Here is a 16285-nt window from a genome sequence, read left to right on the forward strand (position 1 = left end):
AAAACTGACCTGGGATCAGTGCATAGAACAGTTTGTTCATAACCTCGTTCCTACATATTTTTATGTACACTGAGGAGAGTCTTTCTGAGGGCTAGAGAGGAGTTGGCATCTATGTACATATCTTTTATGTGTGTGTGTATATATATATATACCCGGCCACGCGTTGCAGTGGCAGAGTCAGGTTCTTTACCCTCCCTCCCCCTTCCCCTTCCTCATTTACCTGAGTCACTCATCCTCCTCCCCCTTGGTCACTCACCCCCCCTTCCCTCCCCTGTCCCCACTCCAAACTCTCTGTCCTCACACTCACCTCTCCCCTCATTCTCCCTCCCCTCACACTCACCTCTCCCCTCATTCTCCCTCCCCTCACTGTCACCTCCCCCCGCCTACTGCCTACCCTTCAGATCAGAAAACCTTTGTCTTTCTATTTCTGTGGGAACCCCCCCCCCCAAAAAAAAAACCCAATCCCAACCCTTTAAATCAAATAATAACCCCCCACTCTCCTGCCCCCTCCCAAGACCTGGGAAATTAAAATTGTTGGTGCTCATGTGGTCTGCCCCTGGGCATCTGTGCGCGTTATGTAGCCAAATACGGGAGTGCCTAACCAAATTTGCACTTCCAAATTTGTTTTGTGGTCTGGGGAGGGCCATTTTGGTGCGTTCCCGAGATTGTGCAAGTTTAGTGTATGTATTTGTGTGTGAACCTCCCCCTTCCCCCAAAAAACAACCCTATGAGAAAAGTTCTCTTAAACTAACCACCCCACACTCTCCTGCCCCCTTTCCCCCAGCCCCACGAAAAACAGTAGCCCACCCCCTGCCTCCCCCCAGAGTTGCTGAATGAATGAAACCTGCCCCCCCTTCATGACCCCTCCCCAAGATGTTCGCAATAAATTCATTACCACCCCCCACCCTCCAGACCCCCCGAGACCTGATAAAAATGTCAGTCGGTGGGAGCAGGCATTCAGGAGCGGTCCGGGAGCGATGTATTGGCTTTGGTCTGTCGGCTGCGAGCACTGAAACGAGTTCCGACGGCCCTTTGCCCTTACTATGTAAGTGGGGTGGAGCAATGGCAGCGGTAGGTCCTCTGACATAGTAAGGGCAAAAGTCCGCCAGCTGCCAGTCCTGAAAATGGCGCCAAGGGGCCCTCGCCCTTACTATGTCACATGGGCTACTGCCGCCATTGGTGTCCCTGAGTGGCATAGTAAGGGAAAGGGCCGTCGGCGCCATGTTGATTGCTGGCAGCCGACGGCCGTAGTGCAGGAGATGTGTCCTGGACCGGTCCTGCCCCCCCCCCGCTGGAGCCTCCCAGACTTCTGTCAGGTTTTGTGTGTGTTGTGAGGGCCTGGGAAGTAAATAAATTTGGCATGCGTGTGGGAGGTATGAGGAGGGTGGTTTTGTGTGTGTTGGGAGGCCATGGGAAGTAAATCAATTTGGCATGTGTGTCGGGGGCATGAGGAAGGTGGTGGGTGTATTTTATCTGTAAAGGAAATAGTTATCTTCCGGCAAAAAAAGTGCTCGAATGTGTTAAAATGGAAGTGAAACGTGGACCTGGACTGGCGAAATGATTAGTGTAGCGTGTGTTAGTGTAAGGTGTAACAGATGGCGCTTACGTCCAGCAGATGTCGCTGTTTTCTGGAAAAGATTTTTAAACCTATTTTACCTGTCACAGGTGTGACATATCTTTAATGTAAGTACAGTAGAACCTTCCTGTATGCGAAATGAAGGTTGTGTCCAAATTTGAAAGCAATTGGTTCAGTGGTTTCTGAGATTAGTGATTTTGTCCAAACTATTTAACATTTTTATTTATATAGAAAATGTGCTCTGAAGAGGACGCATAACGTTTTACGAGTGAATGTGTGTTTGTACTCAGCAAATTACCCAGGTGATTTCAAAGTTATGTATGTATGTATGTATATATAATCTGTCTATTCAATTTACATATAGACCTTACCACTATGTGGACTGTTTGAAAATTACCCTCAAGGGAACTTCTGTGGATAAAACAATGAAAATTGCCTAATTGATATGTGCATAAACTTTTAATGCAAAATGGTGAGGCATTCCAGTGGGTGGAGTTTGGGTGGGATTTGGCTTTATGTGCATACTTTTAAATTTTGTAAAGTATATGCATAAATATTATCAGACAAACTCCCTGCATAAATTTGCTTTTGCAACATGTGCAGGAAGTTTGGCTGGGATAATTTGCAAAGTGAATTTGGTTAAGTAAGTTTGCTTTGAAAATTGATATAATGTGTGTGAATTAATCCATAAATTTATGTGGGCTCTTACAAAATTACCTCCTTAATGCACAGTGTGATTTAATATTTACAGAAATATATTTGCTACCCCAAAATCACTTCTATGAGCCTGATTTTCAAAAGAAGCTGAGCATTCGACTGGATGCCTTAGGTTCCTAAAATTTGACAAACTTTGAGCCATAGATAGGATGTTAAGTTTTAGTTGAAAATTTGTCATAATTTAGCATCTAAATCTATTAGAGATGTGCAGTCGTTTATCACAAATTAGCCAATTACAACGAAATTGCCTAATTCGTAGTGGTTTGGGGGCCCCGAAACCCGAAAAGGATTTTCCCCGAACTTTGGGGAAATTTCATTTTTCGGGTTTGCATGGGGAGAGGGGCACATTTTTTTTTAAAATTAAAAACCACCCCAAACCACCCCAAACATTTAGATTAACTATAATACAACCCCCCCCCCCCCCATCCCGATCCCTCCCCAAGACTTACGAACATCCCTGGTGGTCCAGAGGGGTCCTGGGTACATTTGTTCCTCCGTGCCCATGTGCACCATTGCCAGCCTTGCTCAAAATGGTGCCAAATAGCCTCTGAACTACTATGTCACAGGGGCTACCGGCACCATTGGTCAGCCCCTGTCACATGGTAGGAGAACCGACCAATGGCGCTGAAAGCCCCTGTGACATAGTATGGGCAAAGGCTATCGGTGCCATTTTGATTACTGGCAGCCGACAACGAAATCGCTCCTGGACCCCCGCTGGACCCCCAAGGCCCCCCCAAGGCTTGCCAATAATCCCTGGGGGTCCAGCGGGGGTCCGGGAGCGATTTCATTGTCAGCTGCCAGTAATCAAAATGGTGCCGATAGCCTTTGCCCATACTATGTCACAGGGGCTACCGGCGCCATTGGTCAGCTCCTGTCACATGGTAGGAGCACAAGATGGCGCCGATGGCCATGTGACAGGGGCTGACCAATGGCGCGGGTAGCCCCTGTGACATGGTAGTTCAGAGGCTATTCGGCACCATTTTGAGCAAGGCTGGAAATGGGGCACATGGGCACGGAGGAACAAATAGCACCTGGGACCCCGCTGGGCCACCAGGGATGTTTGTAAGTCTTGGGGAGGGATCGGGATGGTGGGGGGAGTTTGTATGTATGTACGAAAATGATTTTAAATGCTTGGGGTGGGTTTTTTTTTAGCTTCGTTTCCCGCTTCGTTTTTTGGCCCGGTTTCGGGTTTCCTCGTTTCGTTTTTCAAAAAAACTAAATGAGAAAACCTAAATTTTACCACGAAGTATCCGAGTCAAAAAACGACCCGGTAGAAAAAAACGAAGCACATCTCTAAAATCTATGCCTGCTATTTCTTTTTCTAAAGGTAGGTACTTAGGTTAAACACCTAGCACTGGAAATCAGCATTGAGTAGCCAACTTACTTTCCCTGCCCTGACCTCCTCAATTTTTGGGCATCTAAATGTAGGTGCGCAACAGGGGGAAATTTAATTAATGTATATCTAGGTACTAACTCCTTTTTAGGTGCCTAGATTGAATATCGACACCCATATGTTTAGAGGATTTGATTTTTCAAAGCCCATGTGTTTTGCATGGCTGATGAGGGGATCTTTAGGGCTTCATAGACATAGTTTAATAATAAAATAATTCCTAGACTGCACGTGTAAGAAGGTCACCAATGTGTTCTTTACTATATTCTGTATGTCAGAGTCTTCACAGACACTGGATGTATAATGCTGAAGAGTAGGACTGTAGAGGTAGATATCTTCCAAGGAGTGTTTCTATAAACCTCATGAGCCCACTTTGGCTCAAATCCCTTCCATTATATCCTAGGAGTGTGCTGAAACTCAAGGGAGAAGCACTCAGACACCCAGGAGTAGGATTACATTAAGGTCCAAGAAGATCTTGACACTGAGAAGACCTAGAGGTAGAAATTGGTGAATAAAGAGTTAGTCTGATCTCTCTAAAAAAGTTACCTAGAATGTCTTAAGAAGCAGATTTTTCTGTTGGGCGTCACAAGGAGGACCAAGCTTCAAGGAGAAAATCTAGAGAGTTACTGAATAACTCTGCTTTTCTTCATCTGCTTTTATGCAAGAGAACTGTTTCTGCTCGAAAGAACTCATCTACATCAAGCAAGTCACACACCAACAAAAGGAAAACCCAGGAAGGGTCCTTCTCCAAAAAGTGCCTTGTGCTAGGGAGTGATTTGCTGAAGAAACCCCTAGCATGTGTAGATTTGTACTGACTGTGACTTTTGGACTGTGCACCCATTTTAACTTTGGCTTTCTGTTTGCACCAGATAGAGATGTACTATTTGCCAAAAACTCCATTTCATCACAAGACCCAGTAAAAGGATTTATTTTTGGAACAATGCCAGACTGTTTTTTGTTGGGAGGTGCAATATTCCATAAGCTTAAGGGACCTGAAAGATTTGTTCTTCTGTGCTCGCTCCCCTCCCCCCACCCAGTCAGGAAAGGACCCTGGGAGCCTGGATGCACCACTTGCCCTTGAATGCCGAAGTAAGCCCCTGCATTTGACCAGAGGGCAGACTGGAGTTACACAAGGAATCATAACTAGCTAATTCCATAGAAACTGCAATTAGAGAAAACTTGCTTAGTTTGTGGGAAGTAAAAATCTGCCAGGTTTGCTGCTTATCTCCTTTATTGTAAAGCAAAAGCCGCATTTGTCTCTACTATTGTACCTTTATTTAAGTTAGATTTATATTCCTCTTTTCAGGCACTTCAAAGTACATTGGGGCAGATTTTCAAAGCCTAAGCGTGTAAATCCAGGTGGATTTACACGCGTAGGGGGGGTTACGCGCGCCAGGCCTATTTTGCATAGGCCCAGCAATGCGCGCAAGCCCCAGGATGCGTGTAAGTCCCGGACTTGAAAAAATGGGCGGGGAATGGGCGGGGTGGTCCGGGGCAGGACATGGGCATGGCCAGAAGCCTCTCCACTGCCGCTGGGCCCGGGGATCGTGCGCCGGCACTCGGCCGGCGGAGGCAGGCATAAATAACAAAACAAAGGTGGGGGGAATTTAGGTAGGGTTGGGGGGCGGGTTAGGTAGGGGAAGGTGGGGGGGGGGGGCGGGGGGGGCGGAAGGAAAGTTCCCTCCAAGGCTGCACGGATTTCAGAGCAGCCTTGGAGGGAACAGAGGAAGGCTGCATGGCTCGGTGCACGGAAGTTGCACAATCGTGCATCCCCTTGCGCGCGCTGACCCTGGATTTTATAACATGCGCGACTCGCACGCAAGTTATAAAATCGGGGGTACATTTGTTCGTGCCGGGTTGCGCGCACAAATATACGCCCGCGCGTACCTCTTAAAATCCGGCCCATTATATTCAGGTACTTTTACTTTAGGTATCTTGTTTCTAGGGAAGGCAATTATCAAAAGACTTTACCTGGGGCAACTAAGCAGTTACCCAGGTAAAATCATGGGCAGAAAAATCGGCCTCCCTCTCTGCTATTTCACAGTGTAGATACTTTTACTCAGGCTACAAAGATTTAGGGCGGGGATAGTGCCCTCAGACAATACACAGGAGTTTCATTTTGAAATCCCGATCCTTGATTTATGGCACCAACATTGTACCAGATATAAAGTAGGTACAATATACCACGGTCATAGCTTTCTCATTGCCTTCCTTGACATCTCTGCAGCCTTTGATACGATTAGCCACAACCTCCTCATTTCCCGCTTGACTGACATCGGTATCTCTGGCATAGCCCTACTCTAGTTCAAATCCTACTTGGCTAACAGACATTTCTCCGTTAAACTTGGCAACTCAGAATCCACACACTTCGCCCTCACCCAAGGAGCGCCCCAAGGTTCCTCCATATCATCCACCCTTTTCAACATCTACCTCCTGCCCCTCTGCCATCATCTACCTGACCTTGGCCTCAATTTCTACATCTATGCAGATGATGTACAAATCATCATCCCTATCCGTGAATCATTATGTACAACACTAATTTTCTGGGAGAAATGCCTTGTATCCATAAGCTCACTACTCACCTCCCTACAACTTGCCCTCAATTCCTCAAAAACTGAGCTTCTCCTCATCCACAACCACCAAGCCCTTAAGTTCTCTCCTCCCAACGACCCTACAGCCACCTCCCTCACTTCACAGCCTCCTGTACGAAACCTAGGCGTTCTAATTAATCCACATCTAAACCTAAAAAAACACATTAACTCCATCCTAAAAGAAGGCTTTTACAAGCTCAATGTTATAAAAAAGCTCAAGCCACTCCTCCACACACACAATCTCAGAACCGTCATCCAATCCACCCTATCATCCAAGCTGGATTACTGCAATTCCTTGTACCTTGGCCTTCCCTACTCCACCATCAAACCCCTCCAATTACTACAGAATGCCACTGCAAGGATAATCATGAACGCATGCAAATCAGACCACATAACCCTCATCCTCAAAGACCTCCACTGGCTCCCCATCCTATCATGCATTCTATTCAAAACTCTTACTATCATACACAAATCCATCCACATAAATAATTCCTCTTGGCTCAGCAAACCGCTCCAATCCACACAATCCACCTGCCCCACTAGAGCAAATCTCAAAGGCACCCTACAAGTCCCACCCCTCAAGAAGGCCCGACTCACAGCAACAAGGGACCGTGCTCTCTCAATTGCTGGCCCAACTCACTGGAATGCCCTACCCACAAACCTCCGCCTGGAGCCTTGCCATACTAAATTCAGGAAAAAAAATAAAGAATTGGCTCTTCCACCAGGTATTTCCAGACTAACTCCACGTACCTCTCTCACCTGCTTCTCCTGCTTCTCTGTTATCTTTGACTCGCTCCAAGTAATTTGCATCATGTAAATATGTAAATATGTTACCTCTCGAGTTATTGTTACTTCTCTAGTTTAATTTTCAGGCTCCCCTTAGAGCCTCCTGCCCTCGAGTTTCAACTATTGTCCCTCTCCCACCCCTGTTCATTGTATTTTCCACCTACTGTTGAGATGTAAACAGATATGATGTGCATTCTAATGTCGGTATAGAAAAGCTGTTAAATAAATAAATATACAAATACTGAAGTGCCAGTTGGAGCCAATCTAGCCATCTTCACAGAGGCAGCAAAAGTGAAAGGCTGCCCAGCTTATCCACAGCAAGCAGCCAGGACATTGGGACAATGCATGGCTAGGGGTACTATTTGTATGACTATAATAAATGTAAATCTGATACAGTACGGCAAGCTAAAGTTTTTAAAACTTACAGGGAGTGTAATTGCATAACACTGTAGGTAACTTATGTGGTAAATACATGCATAAGTTAAACTAAATTTCAAAGGGAATGTATGCACGTCCATTAACTTTGAACATCATCTCACCAAAAATATCCACAATTCCTACTATTTAGAGGATTAAAAGTTCCTGTGGAAACTTATGTGCACATTTTGTAAAATAAAAAATTATGAGGTGAATTTTAAAAGCCCGGTATGCGCCAAAATCGGGAGATACATGCACAAGTCAGGCTTGGCATGCCCACAGACTTTTAAAAGTCAACCAGATGTGCACGTATCTCCTACACCCACATCTCAAAAAGGGGTGGGGTATGGGAGTGGTCTGGGCAGGACATGGAAGTTTCGAGGCACGGCCAAAAGACATCCATGTAGATACTTATGCATCTGGGCAAACACCCAAATCCTCTGCCGCATAAGTTTACTTCTGCTGGGGACATGATGTAAAGTAAAAAAATAAAAAGAAATAGCCATTTCTCAGGGGTTTAAAGAGTCTGAGATAACTAGGAGGCGTGCAGGCTATCAAGCTAAGGGGGTTTGGAGAACCTAGCTGTTAACTAGTAAACTGGTGGACAAACTGGAGAAATTGGCAATGCCGCAGACATGAGCCCCTTAAAAACTTCCCTGACTTACATGGTAGAAGTGGGATTTATGCGCATAAGCACCCGCCCACTTAAAATTGGGTGCACATATGTGTGCAGCCAGGCTATTTTATAACGTGTAAATGTGTGTGTGTGTGCAAGATATAAAATGGCTGCATATCCGGGCATGCACCAACACTTACTGGCCAAAGAGCTGCCTGTGTGCTGATTTGTAAGTTACCGTCCCTGTGTGCAAGTGAAAACTCCGCCCTAACCCAGTCCTCTGGAACACTTCTGCACAGGCTGGGTAAACTTATATGTAAACATGACAAACGTGCATAGGTTTACCTTCAAATAAGGCAGGCAATTTTATTAAATCTAGTTTCTATGCATAGAAATACATTTGAAAATTAACCTCTTAATTCTCAATTGTGTTTTGGGGGAAGGGAGAGGAGACCAAGGAATGGATGGGAAGCCATTGCTACCTATATTATCATATATTACATTAGGCAAAGTCAATATGCAAGTTATCTCACACTGTAACAAACATCATTGATAAAGGTTCTTCACCTATAGATACAGAGAATATATTCTTTCTACATGGAACTGAACAGTATGCATTCCTCTATATTATTGCCATTAATAAAACTGAGAAATAGGCATTCTGCCTTTGTTTTGCTATGTTCTTAGAAATATTACAATAAATTTTACCATTATGCATTAGCATTTTACAAGTTCAACTGAAGAAATTATTGATATTCTATCAACATATTCATTGACTTTTATGTAACAAAATGCATCAACATGATAGCATGAATGTATCTGTAGTTTTACATGTGAAAAGAGAAAGAAATTCAAGAGGGAAATAACCTTGAAGTTACAGCATGCTGTGTTCACAAACTCCTATCTTAGGTGACAATTGGATTTGTGGCAATATGCTAGTTCCCTGCAGTCTGTCTTATAGAGTTGGTCCCTGCTGTGCTGCAGACCTCACACTCATGTTCAACAAGACATTCATCCTCTTCATCATTCGGCCTGTGGATGCTGACAATGTCTGGCATATAATACATATAATCTTTCTTTCTAAGGGAGGCAAGTAGTTATTCCATGGCTACAAAAATAATGTCTTGCCTCAAAAAAGCAATACCATAGGGGGTAACATACCAATAAGAGAGAAAGCAATCATCACAGTCACTCTTTCTTATAAAATGATGCACTGGCATACACAAAGCCTCCCTCAGTTATAGTACTGTCTTCATTAAACTTTGTGCTCAGTGCACTAGTAATGCATCACCAGGAACATAAAACAATTAATGGCCAATTCATTGCATGTTACATTTCATCAGTAATGAGCTGGCAGTGCATCATGGGCCTGATTTACTTGCCTTGCATTAGTTACCTATTGATGAAATATCCTTAATGAGACCAATGTAAATAAAAAGCCGCATGTCACGACTTCCTTGAATAAAAGATATAACAGGTGTTACCTTTTTCTTTCAGGTAGGACACTGTGTGCTTCATCACTGGTGGGATCAGTTCTCCTTTATTTTTGTTTTTGAGGCTGTTGGCAAAAAATAGCAGATATCACACATTTTGCAGAATAAAATTAAGACAAAGCTTAAAGCACAGAGGCAGCAACTGGGAACATATCAGGAGGATTTTATTCTATATATTTCTCTTTTAATTTCTAATTAACTTTCCATAGCAAAAGTCAGAATCCTTTTTTTCTTGCAAAAATAAGCAGCATTACTTTCTTGCGCTTCCAAATCTGGAATCATCTCTGAGTGTAGGTGGATGGGTTCTGCATACTAATATATCAGCTAGACAAGGTTAAGAAGGTCAACTCCTCAGACTGTTTCTCCAAACACAGGCTTTTTTGAAAAATCTAATTGAGGCCATGCCTCCAAAACACCCACCTCCCTCCACCCCAAATTGCCCCTCTCTACCATACATTCAAACACAGACCTACTGACAACAGAATAGGTGGAGATAATGGAAAAAAATATTTCTGGCCTGCACAACAGACACACACACCTGCTAGCAACTGGGTGGGTAAACAGGAAGGAGGAAAGCATTTTTGGCCTGCATAACAGTGGAGGCGGTCAAAAATGCAAACAGAGTGTTACAAATTATTAGGAAAGTAATGGAGCATGTCATAATACCTCTATCGCTACAGAGTACAAACTAGGGTGGCCAACTCAGAGTACCCAAAAAGGAAGACACTCACCTTCAAAAAGGAGAATCAGTATGTCAAAAGGAGGACAAAATTCAGGACAAATATTTGCACTGAATTTTGCATATACTCGTATAATTAGCAGAAATTAATTAGCAGGAAATGACTTTACATAGATGTAACTGTGGCAGGGTACTATAATTCATCATCGTCATCATCGGGTGCGGGGGCACTTTAAATTAAGACACTGACTCGGTCGCGCCGCACGCCAAAGGGGCACACTAAAGGGGATCTCCCCTTAGTGCTCCCCCTTTGTACCTCCCCTGGGTGTCTTTCCACTTTTTCACAGCACTTATTTTCAGATTAAGGTTCAGTTTTCTTTACGTCTCAACCTGTAATTACTTTAAACTTTTTCTCAATATGGAGGAATTTCAAATTCAACGCAGAGTTACCCCTCACTGGAAGAACCCATACAGAAAGTGGAGACCTTTATCTATGCAAGAACGAACTCTCATTCCAGTTCGAATCACCTCTAAGGTCAGCTTAATGGCCTTAACTGTCCTGTCGCTTTCACTATTTAATACCCAGTCTCTTACTAAAAAGATTCCCGTTCTATTGGATCATTTAAATGATTGTAAACTGGACATTTGTGATATTACGGAGACTTGGCTTAAATCTACAGACTCTGTGTTAGTTAATCAATTACCCAACTCTTTATATGATGTTTTTTCTATTCCCAGACCTTCTAAGAAAAGAGGCAGTGGACTAATGTTATTAGCTCACAAGAACTTACATTTAACGCAACTGATAATTAGCATTACCCCACAATACGAGATAGCATTTTTCAAATACAAATTTCTCCAAATTTATTTAGTTTATACCCCACCAGGTCTTTTAGAACTTAATTATTCCCCCTTAACTGAACTGCTGTCCACTACTTCTGATCCTAACATCCCCACCATCATTTTTGGAGATTTTAATTTACACATGGACGTCCTCTCTTTATCAGTCACATGCGAGATAGTGTTATCTAGTCTAGAAGCATTAGGCTTCATGCAAATTGTTAAAACAGCTAATCATAAAGCCGGCCACTCTTTAGACTTGGTGTTTATAAATGAAGCCTTCGATATAAAAATATTTCCAAACAGTCTCCCAGTGCCCTGGTCAGATCATCATCAAATTACATCTACTCTGTTATTTAACATTCTGCCCATAGAACGTGTCTCTTCAACACTGGAAATTGAATTTAAAAAACCTTGTAAAATAGAAGATCTTATCACCGCCCTTCCAAAAGCCCTTACTAAGACTCTTCTACCATATTAACAGCCGCCAATTCTTGGGAATCAATTACATCTGAACTATCAAAAAATCTTTGTCCCACTGTCAAGAAAAGGATTACCCCCCATGGGACTAACAAAGCTCCATGCTTTACGGCTCAATTAAAAACTCTCAAACAGGCCTTAAGATGCCTAGACAGATCCTGGCGTAAACATCGCAATTCTTTGCTCTATCTCAATATAGAACAGCCCTTCAGAAGTACAGTTCCGCCATAAATCTGTATTCTGTTTGAATCTTGTAAACCGTTGTGATGGCTGCACCGAATGACGGTATATAAAACTTGACAAATAAATAAATAAATAAAATAAATATAGCTAAACGTGACTTATGCAGATAAAATTCACAAATTTCTATTTAACCCAAAAATCTTATTTTCTTATGTTTCAGATCTTATCAAGTCTAAAAGTTCTTCTGAACCTTTTGACAATCTACAATTTAAAACTACCAAATTTGCCAGTTACTTTATTGACAAGATCCTTTCCGTTCTAAATAAGCTAGTTTTTTCAACCAAACAGGTTATTTCACTTCCTTTGAACCCTTCTATTAGTTGGTCAACTTTTGACATGGTTTTCTCTCTAGAAATAGCCAATCTTCTTAAGAAGATGAATCCGGCAGCACACCCCCAAGACAGCATACCCATTAAACTGCTTCAATCAGTACCAGATATAGTAGCCCAGCCATTAGCTGATATTAACGTGTCCCTTGAAGAAGGCTTTTTCCCCGATGCCCTTAAATGTGCGGTGGTTAAGCCCATAATAAAGAAACCTAATTTAGATCCTGATAATTTTGCTAATTTCCGACCAATATCCACCCTTCCTTTCCTAGCAAAACTTCTAGAAAAGGTCATCAATAAACAATTAATGGACTATCTGGAGAACCATCACTTGCTTTTTCCAACCCAATATGGGTTTCGAAAATCACACAACACAGAAACTCTTAACATCTCTCTCAGATATTATGCTGAGAGGCCTTGATTATGGAAATTCCTATCTCCTAATCTTATTGGATATCTCGGCGGCCTTCGACACTATAAATCACGACTCCATGATCTCCAGACTTCAAGAAATAGGTCTTAAAGAAGTCACCCTCGCTTGGTTTAAGTCCTACTTTTTAAATAGATCTTTTAGGGTAAAAATAGGTACAGTAGAATCTGAAACTGTCATGCTAACTTCAGGGGTACTACAGGGTTCATCCCTATCTCCCACTTTGCTTAATATCTATATGGCCCCATTGTGTAGACTTCTAGCTGGCTTAGGACTAGTTCATTACATATTCGCTGACGATGTCCAGATTCTCCTACCAATTAAAGACTCATTACACAGCACATTGAAACTTTGGGAAATTTATTTCAATACTATAAAACAACTACTCACTCATATGTCACTCTCGTTAAATGATTCTAAAACTGAGATTCTTTATATTTGTAATAAAGTTACAGAGAAAATTTCCTTGGACATTATTATTATTTAGAGCTTTTTTTATACCGGCATTCATGATACAATCATATCATGCCGGTTTACAGATAACAGGGGGTGCAGTAACTTCGTACATATAACAAGTGCATAAGAAACAATAAAGTTACAATATAACAGGGTTGCTAGAACTGGTAGAGCAAGGAGACAATAATTAAAGAAATTATACAGAAGTAAATTATTTACAATGAGCAGTATTTACATTGTGCAGCAATGGTCTGTTAATGGATATTAGACTCGGGAAAGGCTTGTTTAAATAGCTAAGTCTTAAGCCTTTTTCTGAATGTTAATAAGCATGGCTCTAGTCTGAGATCAGGTGGTAATGTATTCCAGAGAGAGGGGCCCACCATGGAAAAGGCCCGGTTTCTGAGTTGTAGATGATGTGTGGATTTGGTAGGGGGGATGAGCAGGGAACCTCTGTAGGCTTCTCTGATGGGTCTGGATGATGTGTGTAGCTTAAACCTGCCTTAAACCTGCCTCCCTTAAAACTCATCTTAAACCTCAGCTTAATCCTGCCTCCCTACAATATCAAGCAGGAAGTCAGGGACCTTGGTGCTATATTCCATAGTGAACTTAATTTAGAGGCTTTTATAAAAGCCACAGTTAAAGATGGCTTTTACAAATTGCAAACTTTAAGGAAATTGAAACCCCTTTGCACAGTAACGACTTTCGAACAGTTCTCCAAGCTCTTTTACTGTCTAAGGCCTGGATTTATCAAAATGCGGTAAGTACCACATGCGATAGCAAAAGGGGCGTGTTTTATGCTAATATAGCATTTATCACAATTTGCGCAAAGAGCTAAGTTAGCACAAATTGCGATACTATTTTCAGATTCTGCGATAAGTGCCAGACCAGTTGTATTTCCTTCAACTCACTCCAAGATGAGATTTGGGCAATGTTCTCTCAACCTAGCTTGAGGGACTCTCTACCTGGGTAACATCAAGCTAGGTTGAGAGAACATTGCCCAAATCTCATCTTGGAGTGAGTTTCCTCACTCCGAAGCCCAGCAAATCTTCACAAGAGACCACTGTTCTGTTCGTAGGTGTCACTTAGAATGTCAAAGTGGCCCCTAACCCCCTACACTCTTACCTAAACCCCACCTCGAGTTACTAGGTGGGCCTACCATAGGGATACAAATACCTACCTATGGGCCATGACATTAAGGCCAGTCTCTCTCTCTCTCTCTCTCTCTCTCTCTCTCTCTCTCTCTCTCTCTCTCTCTCTCTCTCTCTCTCTCTCTCTCGTTAACAGGGCTTTTCACATTCAATAAGCCCTTAACGCATGCAAAAACACCTTATCACATTTTGATAAATGACCCCCTAAGATTGATTACTGCAATGCCCTTCTTTTGGGCCTTCCTTCATCAACTATCCATCCTTTGCAGCTTTTGCAAAATGCTGCTGCACGCCTGTTGACTAATTCCAGCAATTTGACCATATCACTCCCATATTGATGGACCTTCATTGATTGCCCATACATGCCAGAGTTCAGTACAAATGTTTGATTCTCATCCACAAAATAATTTGTGGTGATAATACAGAATGGCTAAATGCATCCCTTCATTCACACTCCTTCACATAACTTAAGGTCTCTGGGCAAGGCATTACTCACAGTTCCATCAGCAAAATCAGCACATTTAAATGCAGTCAGGGAAAGGGCTCTTTCTTTGGCTGGGCCAAAACTCTGGAATTCTCTCCCACTCAACATTCGTTTAGAGGCTAGTATACAACCATTTAAGAAACAGCTAAAAACATGGTTGTTTGAGCAGGCCTACAACAAGCCAACCAATATCCTTTTTAGTGACTCCCCCATGGAATTCTGATTTATATAAACTTTTCTAAAATTGAATAATTTTAGTTTCTCAAATTATATTACCATTAGTTATGGTATTTTATTAATAATAATTTTAATTTTCTCCAGCACAGATTACTGTAATGCCCTGCTGCTAGGACTACCAAATACTACTTTAAGACCACTTCAAATACTTCAGAACACAGCAGCTAGAATACTAACTGGAAAAAGGAGGAGGGACCACATAACCGAAACCGTAGCGGAACTACATTGGTTACCGATTGAACACAGAATTAAATACAAAACCCTATGTACGATCCATAAACTAATTCATGATGAGAAATCAGACTGGCTAAACACAGCATTATGGGTACACATCCCACACAGAAATCTTCGATCAGCAAATAAAGCACTCCTAACCATCCCTTCAGTTAAAACAGCAAGACTAACCCAAGTGAGAGAAAGGGCCTTATCATTAGCAGGACCCACAATTTGGAACACAATGCCTCCAGAGATCAGAATACAAAGTGATCTCAAGGCATTTAAGAAAAGTTTAAAAACATGGCTTTTTAAACAGGCATTTTACAAGGAGACAGGAGAATAGAAATTACTCAGGAATAAGCAGATAAGCACCGACACACAGTAATTAGGACAATACAGTAGAGTAGTCTAGGAACCCCACATCACAACTAGCATATTGATAACACTATGTATGATAAATTTACCCGTAAAAGTACTTTCAATATACTCGGTCATGACTCACTTCTCTAAAAATTATTTTGTCTAATGATATATTGTAACCGAACCTTTGACGGCACCTGTTAGAACGTACTATAGTACACTTTTACCTACATTAAATATGTGCCTACATGTAAACCGTTGCGATGGTTTATAACTTAGCGACGGTATAGAAAAGATTTTAAATAAATAAATAAATAAATAATTAATAATGTATTTTATTATTTTGTAATGCATAGTATAGAACTTTTTATGAGAACTTAGCAATTCCAATGGGCATTATTCGGTGTATTTTTAATTTTTAAACTTAACATTTTTTAATTTTATTTTAAACTTTATTTATAATAATGTTTTTTTTTCTTATTCTACAACAGTCCACATGTTTTTTGGGACAAAGTTATAATGGTTTGTCCCCAATTTATCTGTAAACCAACGTGAAATGCATACAATATGTTTGGTATATAAAAATGTTTAAATAAATAAATAATTCGGGTCCTTGACCTATGAGTTTATATTGGTGAGGGAACTGAGCAGCATATGGACAACGATTACTACTAGACTGCTACACCAAGCCTCATGGGTTTGGTAAAGGAATGCACTCACAATCTGCTGGCAGTCCACTGCTGTAAGCAAAGGACACAGTAAACTGAAGGGAACTATCTGAGTGAAGATAAAGACTTGTT

The 16285-nt window shown here is 41.8% G+C and overlaps 1 protein-coding gene across 7 annotated transcripts in view; it reads right to left on the reverse strand.

The window, feature by feature from the left end:
• The window catches only part of ARHGAP8 (Rho GTPase activating protein 8), a 347233-nt gene that overhangs the window by 117863 nt on the left and 213085 nt on the right, over positions 1-16285 (reverse strand). For all 7 annotated transcript variants that reach the window (XM_029600083.1, XM_029600080.1, XM_029600084.1 and 4 more), the window contains one exon: positions 9578-9651. In XM_029600083.1, the coding sequence (XP_029455943.1) occupies positions 9578-9651 (74 nt within the window). The remainder of the gene's footprint in view (positions 1-9577; positions 9652-16285) is intronic.

This window comes from Rhinatrema bivittatum, chromosome 4 (genome assembly GCF_901001135.1).
Source record: "Rhinatrema bivittatum chromosome 4, aRhiBiv1.1, whole genome shotgun sequence".
Classification (NCBI taxonomy): domain Eukaryota; kingdom Metazoa; phylum Chordata; class Amphibia; order Gymnophiona; family Rhinatrematidae; genus Rhinatrema; species Rhinatrema bivittatum.